At 60.4% G+C, this 11,454-nt stretch overlaps 1 protein-coding gene across 9 annotated transcripts in view; it reads left to right on the top strand.

The window, feature by feature from the left end:
• The first annotated feature begins 638 nt into the window (after positions 1-638).
• The window catches only part of PSTPIP1 (proline-serine-threonine phosphatase interacting protein 1), a 38,148-nt gene continuing 27,332 nt past the window's right edge, over positions 639-11,454 (top strand). For 7 of the 9 annotated variants that reach the window (XM_072809815.1, XM_072809813.1, XM_072809814.1 and 4 more), the window contains exon 1: positions 849-1,022. In XM_072809815.1, coding sequence (XP_072665916.1) covers positions 987-1,022 — 36 coding nt within the window. In that variant the 5' untranslated portion in view covers positions 849-986. Of the gene's footprint in view, positions 1,023-11,454 lie in introns of all 9 variants that reach the window. The other 2 variants (XM_072809824.1, XM_072809823.1) reach the window with 2 other exon arrangements.

Genomic DNA, 11,454 nt, shown 5'->3' with positions numbered 1-11,454 from the left:
CTCCCTCCTAGAGATGGGGGCGGGTGCTGGAGAGCTGGAGGGTGAATTAGGGTCCCTCGACCACTGCAGGGCAGGGCCAGACAGACAAACACGATGCCTTATAATCCCATCATCTTGGCTCCGCCACCATCTTCCTGCCCCAGAGACACAGGGGGCAGCGACCACCAGACCTCCCACCCTTCTATGAGGGCTAGCTGCCTGTCCCCCGTCTCTGTCCCCCCCAGCTGTCTGCCCCCAGACCGTGACCCCCTTGAGGGGGGCTGTATCGGGGCACCAGGCAGCCAGAGCCTGGCTGGCCAGTGGGGGTGTGGCTTGGCCCAGAGCTGGGGGGGGCAACGGCACTCAGGTCCTGCCCTGTGCTGGCCCGCACCTTTGGGGGCTCCAGGGTCCCTAAGTCAATGCCTCGGAGAGTGGCCTCACTAGGGCTTCCCCAGGGGTGGCAGGTGGCAGGCGGGGCTGCAGGAGGGAGCCCTGCGGCTCCACTTCCTGTGGCGAGGGCCCTGCTGCCTGCCCCTGGGCGCTTGCACAAGCCTCCCCACCCAGAGCGTGCTCACCCCTGCAGCCTGACTGGTCTGCACACTGCGGGTGGCGGGACACCAGGGCCCGCCCTCCCATCCTGAAGGCCGCGGCTCCTTCCTCATTTTGCTGCTGCTGCTATAGCCCCAAACAAAACAGGTTGGGTCCTTCCCTCCGTTGGGGCGGCTCCTCTGGCTTGCAGCTGCCTCGGAGGCGCCAGCCGGGAGGGGCCTGGGCAGCCGCAGCGGGACGGCCTGCGCCTGGTGCTGGCTGCTGGCTGCTGGCTGCTGGCTCCTGGCTCCCGGCTCCTGGCTGCTAGCTCCTGGCTGCTGGCTGCTGGCTGCTGGCTCCTGGCTCCTGGCTCCTGGCTCCCGGCTCCCGGCTGCTGGCTCCTGGCTGCTGGCTGCTGGCCCTCCTCAGCCCTGGCTGTGTGGCAGGAGAGCGAGCTGAGCTGCACCAGTCGCCCCAGGATGATGCCTCAGCTGCAGTTCAGAGATGCCTTTTGGGTGAGTGAAGCCGCCGGGGCACTGGACAAGTGCAGTGGGCACCGGGAGGCCAGCCAGGCTGAAATCCCCCCGCCCCGCGGTTGATGGGGATGCGGCTCCAGAAGGAGGTTTTCTCATAAAAACAGCAGCTGACTTTTGGCCTTAACCACCGCAACCTGCGCTCCTGTCTTTCTGGGTCGGGGAGGGAGAGGCCCTTGGCCTGGGCACCTGGGAGGCTCTCCACCCGCCTGACCTCCGAGAGCACTGCCCCAGGGTCTCTGTGGGAGGATCCAATCTGTGGTGCAAGCCGGGGCAGGCCCAGGGAGGCGAGGGCGGGGGCGCCAAGGGGCTTGGGTTCCCGAATTCGGGTCTTGGCTCTGCTACTTAGGGAGGGGGCAAGCCGCGCGACCTCTCCTGCCTCGTTTCCCCAGTTGTTCGGGCCAGGTCAGCCTTAAGGACGGTCTCAGCTGGCGAGACTCGAGGGGGGATCTAAGGCGGAGTCGCAGCCCTTCGCCGGCCTGCCCGGGCAGGTCTTCTCCTGCACGCCGCCTCTCGTCCTCGCCGCCTCGGGCCCTGTGAGGAGGCCGCAGGGCCGGGCAGCCCCCTGCCCCCTTGCCCAGCGCAGGTGCACCTCACGTCCCCTGCGTGAGACAGCGACCCCCGCAGGCTCCAGGTGACGGGCTTGGCGTGGCCATGCGGCCTGCAAGCCGCCTCAGCCGGATCCCTGCAGCTTTCTCTGCGGTGGCGTGACCCTCGCCCTCTGCTTCCCGGGCTCCGGCTGGCCCAGTGGCCCAGAGAGAGCGCAGACCCTCCACCGAGGGGGGGGTGAGGGTCCCGAGGACAGAGTACTCCCTGGCCCCTCACTCAGTCGCGCAGCCACAGCCAACAGCTACCCCCCACCCCGGGCCCTTTCCTGGGGCGGCCAGGGGTGGTGAGAGGCCAGGGCGGTGAGAGGCCAGGGCGGTGAGAGCGGACGAGCCAGGCCTGCCTTCCCTTCCGGGCCCTGCTCTGCTTGGGGCCTGTGGTCAGCGTGCAAATGGCCTGCGTCCGGCCTGCCCTGACCGCACAGTGGGCAGAGGGCCGGCTGCGGGGCACCCTGTTCCTTGCTGGGCCTCCCTCTCCCCATCTCTACAAGAGAGAGATGGGCTTAGGTCAGGGGAGCCAATGGCAGGGCCGCCTGGGCCCAACCAAGCAGCAGGGGGGCGGCGGTTGCGGTGGGGGCGGGGCGGTGAGTCAGCACCCCGGCTCCGGAGGAGCTGAAGGGGCGCAAAGTGGGGGAAAGACGCAGGCCTGGAAAGCAGGATGCTCTGTGGCCCAGGGCGGACCCAGAGACCCTGCACATTTGGCCCCTGGACATCTGTGCCAGCCCAGGGCCCCAGGGCAGAAGGGTGGCTAGGAGCAGCCCCCCATAGGGCCTGGGCCATGGGGGATGGCATGGGGGGTGGCAGGGAAGGAAGGGGCCCACCTGGGGCCAGCGGTGCTCTGTGCTTGCCCCTCCCCTGGGCCGTGCGGGCTCCAGGAGCTGTGGTGCCTCCCTCCTCCTCTGCTGGCTCTGGGCAGGAGCGGGACTCTAGCCTGGGGAAGCCGGGGCTCTATCCTGGGGGTAGCTGGGGCTCTATCCTGGGGAAGCCGGAGCTCTATCTTGGGGGTCGCTGGGGCTCTATCCTGGGGAAGCCAGGGCTCTAGCCTGGAGGTAGCTGGGGCTCTATCCTGGGGAAGCCGGGGCTCTATCTTGGAGGTAGCTGGGGCTCTATCCTGGGGAAGCCAGGGCTCTATCTTGGAGGTAGCTGGGGCTCTATCCTGGGGAAGCCGGGGCTCTATCTTGGAGGTAGCTGGGGCTCTATCCTGGGGAAGCCGGGGCTCTATCTTGGAGGTAGCTAGGGCTCTATCCTGGGGGTAGCTGGGGCTCTATCCTGGGGGAAGCCGGGGCTCTATCCTGGGGAAGCCGGGGCTCTATCCTGGGGGTAGCTGGGGCTCTATCCTGGGGAAGCCGGGGCTCTATCCTGGGGATGCTGGGACTCTAGCCTGGGGAAGCCGGAGCTCTAGCCTGGGGGTAGCTGGGGCTCTATCCTGGGGGTAGCCGGGGCTCTATCCTGGGGGTAGCCGGGGCTCTATCCTGGGGATGCTGGGACTCTAGCCTGGGGAAGCCGGAGCTCTAGCCTGGGGGTAGCCGGGGCTCTATCCTGGGGGAAGCCGGGGCTCTATCCTGGGGGTAGCCGGGGCTCTATCCTGGGGGTAGCCGGGGCTCTATCCTGGGGATGCTGGGACTCTAGCCTGGGGAAGCCGGAGCTCTAGCCTGGGGGTAGCCGGGGCTCTATCCTGGGGGAAGCCGGGGCTCTATCCTGGGGAAGCCGGGGCTCTATCCTGGGGGTAGCTGGGGCTCTAGCCTGGGGGTAGCTGGGGCTCTAGCCTGGGGAAGCCGGGGCTCTATCCTGGGGAAGCCGGGGCTCTATCCTGGGGGTAGCTGGGGCTCTATCCTGGGGAAGCCGGGGCTCTATCCTGGGGAAGCCGGGGCTCTATTTTGGGGAAGCTGGAGCTGGGAGGAGGAGAGACGGGGCCATGGGAGCCTCTCAGCCCAGTTCTGACAAACGTCCCAGAAGGTCATTATCGTCCTCACTGCAGCCGTCTCCCTGGGGCCCAGCCCCCCCACTCCCAGCTGACCCGGGGAGCTGCAGACGGTGCAGGCACCGTTCTCAGGACGCTACATGGTCCTTCATTTAAGCTGATGAAGCCGACTATCCTCTCTCTACTCTTCAGAGGAGCTAGTGGAGGCCCAGAGGACCTAGGCGGCTGGCCCAGGGCCACACAGTGGGGATCAAGCCCTGACAGGCTAGCTGGGTTGGCTGCCAGCCAGGGAGCTTAACACCCTCTGTCAACACTGCACGACCCTGCGCTCGGGCCACACCAGCAAAATGGGGGGACTTTTCTGTCCTTCCTCCCTCGCAGAGACGTGAGACCAGACATAGTTGATGGGAGTATTTTGAAGCTCAATTTACAGACATATTGACCTAACTGCTGCGGGGATTCCGGGGACAGGGCCCAGCCTGCTCACCCCCACCCCCACCCCCACCCAGCCCTGCCCAGCCCAAGGCTTTAAACCCCATAGCTTGGCAGTTTGAGAACGAGTGGTCTTCAGGAGCGGGGGGGGGGGGGGGGGGGGGGGGGGGATGCGCGAGCTGGAAGGCTCTTGCCCAGACCCGCTCTGCCGGGCCCGCCGGGATCTAGCACTCGCTCGGGGGAAGACGGAGACAGTAGTTTCTGGGGAGCTAAGAGCTTCTATTAAAGCGCGTACACTTTACTCAAGGGAGATGCCCCGTGAGTGTTATTTAGGGCCTGTGAGCTCTAATTCCACCTGCCACTTTAGCAAGATTAGTCGTCTGGTGTTTTAATTGGTAGTCCACAGGGAACCTGGCGCCCGTGGGGCCTGGCCAAGGCTGGGGGGCCTGTCGGCCGGAGACACGCATTGCCGGCAAGGGAGGGGAGCCCGGAAGCGCAGGCAGTGGGCCGGGTGGGGGCGGCTGCTTGTGGCCCTCGGAGGCCTGCGTCGCGTCCGCAGCGCTTCTGTCATCGCGGCCTGACCGCCCAGGGCCCAGGGCCGTTCATGGCCTGCCTTCCTGTGGCGGAGCCAGGCCGGCGGCGTGAGGCAGGAGGGCCAGCCACAGGGGCAGGGCGGCCGAAGTGCTGCTGCGCGCAGGTGATCAAGAGCATCGCAGCCTTGCAGGGTTGGGCCTGGAGCCGGGCTGGGCCTGGGAGCTGGGCCTGGGAGCCGGGCTGGGCCTCGGAGCTGGGCCTGGGAGCCGGGCTGGTCCTGGAGCCAGGCCTAGCGGAGAGACAGAGCCGAGGGCTTGAATCCAGCCGGAGCTGAGAGGCCTGGGTCTCAGCAGCGGGTCCTGCCCCCGCCTCCCAGCCCCTCCTTGCGGAGCCTGTGCTCCCGGGGCATCCGGGCTCTGTGCCGGGACACCTGTCTGCACCCTTGGCACAGGGCTGCCCGGCAAGGGACGGTGTTCAGTGTCTGCGGAACAGATGTACGAGAGGTGATCGCCTCCACGGTCCCACTACCTTCCTGAACCCATTTTCTCCTTCGTTTCACTTTATTCCATCCTACAAGCACTTGTTGAGCAGCAGGCTCTGCTCCATGGTCCCAGCTGAACGCAGACTCCCTGCCGCCTCCAGGCAGGTGGACGGGCCAGCGTGGCTCGGGGGTTGGGGGGTCCCTGCGCAGCCCCGGGGAGGAGGCCCCCACACACACCGGCTGTGGGATGCGTCAGGAGGGGCAGTGCTCTTTGCTGGGTCTTCCCACCCCAACCGCAGCTCCCTCCCAGAGCCTTGCCCAGAAGCCCCGGGGCACCGTCTTGAGAGGGAAGCTCTAGTTCTGGACCCGGTTCTACTGAGACCCACGTCCTGTCCCTCTAGGGTTGTTACTAGGAAAAGCAAGGACTGGGGGAGCCTGGGCTGGGGGAGTCTGGGCTTCGTACACTAAAGTGGCATCTCACCAGGCGTTGGGCAGGAGCTGCAAGGGGCTGGAGGGAGCGAGCCTGAACTTTGCCCTCTGACCTGAAGTCACATCTCTCCCCTGTGTGGCCGGGTGAGCACCAGTGTCATCCCGAAACCAGCCAGGCTGGGAGGAGCCGAACCCCACACAGGGGACAGAGGAAGACACCACTTTCCTGGTGCAGGAACAACTCACTAGGGAGATCCGGGGGGCTAACCCCGTCGCCTCTTCCACTTCCTGGCTCTGAGACTCTCAGGTTCCCCATTTAGGAGGGAAGCCCTGCTCTTACCTGTCAATCCGGGTCCCAGGGCCTCACCGAAAACCAGGAGAGGCGAGGTTCCCTGGGCACCTACTCTGTTCTGAGCGCTTGAAGCTCTGTGTGTACTTTCTGAAAAGATAAAACCAGTAGGTCTAAGACCCTAAAGGGAAAACAGGAAAATAGAGGAAACCAGGAAAAAAAGCCTCTTTAGTCTCATGGCACAAAGACAGTTGGCCGGTGATGTTTTGCTGCGCTTCCCTAAGGTCATTTCACACATGGTGTGCACGGTATCGGATTCTCCCCTAATTTCTTTTTCTTGCACTTTAAGATTTATTTTTAATTGGGGCAAAGTAGGCCTCGCATGAAAATCAGCATCTAAACTTTGAAGCGCGCAGCTCAGTCGGTCCCTGCGGACACCCCTCCCACCCCTTTCCAACGTGATTCCATTTTGGGCACATGTGGGTGCGGGTGCGATTTCCTCGCTGCAAAACCCCATTGTTAGAGGCTACACGGTCCAGTTCACGGGCTCGGGAGACACAGGATTCATTTATCCAATCCCCCACTGCTGGACATTTAGGTGGCTGCGGCTGGTTATTCGTTATTTCTGGCCAGAGATGCAATGCGTAGATCTCTGTGTATCAAAATTTTTCACTTGAGGATTATTTCCTTGGGTGGATTTCCAGAAGAGGGGACATTCCCGGGTGAGAGAGTGGGGCCGCGTTCCTACCTGGGCAGGAAGGAGGGAGCAGAGCCGCCCGGAGGGGGTGGGGACAGGCCTGGAGGGTCCGCTGGGGAGGCCTTGGGGACAGGGGAGGCCGGGCCGGGGGGCAGGCCCTCCCGAGCCACAGGGGGGCTGGGGGCCCTGGCTGTCTCCCCGGGCGCCTCCTGGGCGGCCCCCTACAAGTCAGCAGGGATTTCTGTGGTTCTGGAAGTAACGTTGTCTTTCCATTTCCGCCTTAATTTTCTGCAAGTGAACACAGGCTACGTATGACATCTCTTTCTGGCTTTTTGAGGGCGAGCAGGTGCGTGGGGCTGGGGGAGGGCGGAGGGAGCACATCCCAGGCGGACCCGCCCCCGCGTGGAGCCCGCAGGACACTCGGTCTCACGCCCCGACATCCTGACCTGAGCCGAGATCAAGAGTCAGATGCTTGACCCACCGAGCCACCGAGCTGTCACCCTATTTGTCACTCGAAAGGAAAATATCTATAAAAGCAAAACTAAGCAATTCTTGTTTTCAAGCCTGAGCTGGTGTTTCTCGGTGAGACCTGGCCTGACAGCGCGCCGGCTTCCGCATGCTCCGTGGCGCTGTGTGGCTCCCAGAGGCCCCGGGCCCGAGGGCTCGCGTGAGCGCATCCCCGCCGCGGCCCGCTGTCTGACGGTGAGGCGGCAGGGCGTGCGGTCCTGCCTCTGCCCCTGGCGGCCTGCAGGTGGTCACCGGGAGGGTTGCGGGCCGGCAGTGCGAGAGAGCCAGCCGCGCCTCGACTTGATTCTTACTGGAAGACCCGACCTGCTTCTCAAAGGCCCTCTCGGGGCTCCAGTCCCCAGGGACTTGGGTACCCTTCCCGGCCGTTCCTGGCACCTGCGCCCAGCCGGGGGAGCCCTGGAACGGAGAGGCAGGGCCTGGCTTGGGCTTCGAAGGGTGGCCCAGGATTTGGGAGGTGGCAGGAGGGCGGTGGCACTCGGGTGGAAGGACTGGCCTGGGCAAACGCGTGGAAGCGGGGAGTGGACACGTGCCTGGAAGGCAGTTTGTGGCCCAGAGGACTGTGCAGGGCGGCCGGTAGGAAGGCACGACGGCAGCCCGGTTGTGAAAGGCCCTGCGCAGCCCAAGTGCTGGCACAGACACTTCCTTCTCCCCTCTGCTCCCCTCCAGGGGCGGATGCTCTTGTGTGAGGGAGCCTAGAGGCTGCAGCCCGGGGGGGGGCGGGGGGTGCCCCTGCTCCTCTCCCGGACTCCGGCGCGTGCCACAAACCACACAATGAGGGGAAACTCGGTGTGGAAACTGAAAGTGCCTGGGCTTCCAGCAAGAGAGTGGCCCCGGTGCCCGGGGAGCTGCCAGGGCTCGTCCTTGGACTAGCTCCAGAAGGGCCTCCCCCAGCCTCCCGAGGGAGACGCTGCACCTTCACTGGCTGTGGCTCGGGGGGGGGGGGGGGGGTCATTTCCCGTCTCTGAACTGCAGTGTCCTCACCTGCAGGCCGGCAGAGCGAGGCTCACCTAAGGCAGAGGCGGTCCCCTGGGGCTGCCCCTCTTCTGCTGCCCACCATAGGGAGTCAGCAGAGCAGAAATGGGTTCTTTTTTTTTTTTTTTTTTTAAGATTTTATTTATTTATTCATGAGAGACAGAGAGAGAGAAAGGCAGAGACACAGGCAGAGGGAGAAACAGGCTCCACGCAGGGAGCCTGATGTGGGACTGGATCCCAGGACCCCGGGGTCACGTCCTGGGCCGAAAGCAGGTGCTCACCCGCTGAGCCCCCCAGGCGTCCCCTGCAGAAACAGGTTCCAAGTGACCCAGACTTACGGTCGCATGTTCACCCCCAGGGTGAGCCTCGTACGTGCACCCCGGTTCCCAGAACGCCCCCCCCCCCCCGTTTACCATCACACACTACATTCCAGCATCAGAGAGTCATGCCCACGGCTTCAAGGGACAAGATGCATTTAGTTCCAACAGCAGCCCTGTGGCCTGAGCACTCTTATTCCTATTTTGCAGACAGAAAGCTCCTGGAGGGGGTGTGGGCCTCGGCATGCCACCCAGGTGGGCATGAGGCTGTGGGTGAGGCCTGGCCGCTAAGTTCCCGGGCCTGGGTCCCAGAGCCCTTGGTGGTTTGCTGGGACCTGGTGCCCTGAGCAGGGGCGAATGACAGCCCCTTCCGCCGATGTTGACAGCACCTGCTGTTGGGCAATAGGAAGGGCAGCTGGCACTCCAGAGACTACAGCCAGGGCAGGGATGCGGTGGCCGGCCGGGGCCCAGGGCTTCTCAGCAGCGGAGGGGGGACAAGGGAAGCTGAGCCCTACTGGGGAGAGAAAAGGGGGAGATGGGCTGAGGTGGGAGAGTGGGAGAGTGCCTGGTATGTTCGAGGGACAAGGAGGCTGGGGTGTCTGGGGCCAAGTGAACGAGGTGGGGAGTCCTTGGAGATAAGACGGGGTATGTACAGGGAGCCAGATCTAGTGGGACTGTGGTCTCAAAGGTCCCGATGCTCGGGCCACGTCCAAGGCCAATCACATCTGAATTTCAGGTGGGAGGCTGGGCCTCGGTATCCTCCGAAGTTCTTGAGCGTCTCAGCAGCATCAAGTACACCATTGCTACTGTTTCCAGAACTTTTCATCATCCCGAGCAGAAACTCTGTACCCATCAAGCACTGACTCCTCCCCTCCCTCCCCTCATCTCCTGCTTCTGTCCTACTTCCTATGAATCTGGCTCTGCTAGGAACCTCCTAGATTTGAAATCATACAATATCTGTCCTTCAGTGTCTTGTTTCTTTCCCTCGGCTTGTCTTCGAGGTTCATCCATGTTTCGGGGTGTCTGGGGTGGCACAGTCGTTAAGCATCTGCCTTCATGTCAAGTCAGGATCCCAAGGTCCTTACATAGGCTCAGCCCTGCATCCTCACCATTGGGCTCCGTGCTCAGCAGGGAGTCTGCTTGACCCTCTGCCCCTCCCCCCACTTGTTCTCTCTCTCTCTCTTTCTCTCTCAAATACATAAAATCTTTATATTTTTTAAAGATTTTATTTATTTATTTATGAGAGACACACAGAGAGAGGCAGAGACACAGGCAGAGGGAGAAGCTGACGTGGGACTCCATCCCAGGACCCCAGGATCATGCCCTGGGCTGAAGGCGACGCTAAACCACTGAGCCACATGGGCTGCCCCACATAAAATCTTTTTATTTTTTTATTTTTTTCATAAAATCTTTTTTTACAAAAGTTAATCCGTGTTTCAATAGGTACCAGAATTTCATTTCTTTTTGTGGCTAAACAATATTCCATTCTCTGTATATTCCCTATTTTGTTCATCATTGATCTGTGGATGGACTCTTGTTTGGGTTGTTTCCTCCTTTTGAATATTGTGAATAGTGTTGCTATGAACATAACTGTACAAATATCTGTTTGAATCCCTGCTTTTAGGGCAGCCCGGGCGGCTCAGTGATTTAGCACCGCCTTTGGCCCAGGGCATGATCCTGGGGTCCCGGGATCGAGTCCCACATCAGGCTCCCTGCATGGAGCCTGCTTCTCCCTCTGCCTGTGTCTCTGCCCCTCTCTTTTTCTGTGTGTCTCATGAATAAATAAATAAAATCTTAAAAAAAAAAAAAAAAGAATCCCTGCTTTTAGGTCTTTGGGGCATTTGCCTAGGAGCGGAATTGCTGTGTCATATGGGTCCCTTCGTTCCACTAGCTCAGTAACGCTAACGTGTGTTCCCCAGCAGCTGCTCCATTTTACACTCCTGTTAACGATGCACAAGACTGGGGATCCCTGGATGGCTCAGTGGTTTAGCACCTGCCTTTGGCCCAGGGTGTGATCCTGGGGTCCCAGGATAGAGTCCCATGTCAGGCTCCCGGCATGGAGCCTGCTTCTCCCTCTGCCTGTGTCTCTGCCTCTCTCTGTCTCTCTGTGTGTCTATCATGAATAAATAAATAAATAATCTTTAAAAAAAACAATGCACAAGACTTACGACTTCTCCACATTATCTCCAGCTTGTGTGCGCGCGCGTGCCCATGTGTGTTTTGATCCCAGCCATCCGACAGGGCGTGAGTGCTTTCCCCTGGGGTTTTAATCTGTATTGCCCTAATGACTAATGTCGGGCATCCTTTCATGTGCTTATTAGCCATTTGTGTATCTTCTTTAGAGGAACATCTATTCACGACCTTTGTCTCCTTTTGAATTATTTGTGTTTGCTGTGTTTCATTCTATATTCCGAGTATGAATTCCTTATCATATATATGATGTGCAAATATTTTCTCTCAATTGGTGGGTTGTCTCGTTATTCTCTTGATACTGTCTTTTGATGCACAAAAGTCTTTCATTTTGACAAAATCTAGTTTGTCTAATTTTTCTTTTGTTACCTGTGCTTTTGGTGTCAAATCCAGGAAATCATTACCAAATTCAGTGTCTTGAGGCTGTTCCCCTATGTTTTCTTTTCAGAGTTTTATGGTTTTAGCTCTTACATTAGGTCATTGATCCATTTTGGGCTAATTTTCGTATGTAGTGTAAGGAATGGGTCCAGCTTCGTTCCTCTGCATGTGGCCATCCAGTTCCCCAGTGCCATTTGTTGAAGAGACTGTCCTATTCCCGTTGGATGACCCGGACGTCTTTGTCAAAAATCATACACGTGTTTGTTTCTGGGCTCTCTATTCTCTCCCATCGGTCTATACGTCTGTCCTGACGGTACCACACTATTTAGATTGCGGTCGGTTTGTATTAAGTTTTGAAATCAGGAGGCACGAGTCTGCCAACTTTGCTCTTTTTCAAGATCACTGACAATCGGAGGTCCTGGGAGGAAGGTTTTTATCATTCCCATTTTACATGTGAGGAAACTGAGTCTTGAGCCTTCCTAAGGTTGCCCAACCTGGACTGGTGCCCAGCCTATGACCAACCTTCCATAGCTCCGCCAGCCTGGGCACTGGAGGAGCACCCTCCTTACAGGCCTGGCCTTCCTGGGTCCTGGCATCAGTCACATTTGTTCCTTTGATTCCAGGGTCAGTTTCTATGCCCT

Source organism: Canis lupus, chromosome 32, assembly GCF_048164855.1.
Source record: "Canis lupus baileyi chromosome 32, mCanLup2.hap1, whole genome shotgun sequence".
Taxonomy (NCBI): domain Eukaryota; kingdom Metazoa; phylum Chordata; class Mammalia; order Carnivora; family Canidae; genus Canis; species Canis lupus.
Note: the sequence above shows the minus strand (reverse complement) of the source record. Positions and strands in the feature narration are given on the sequence as shown.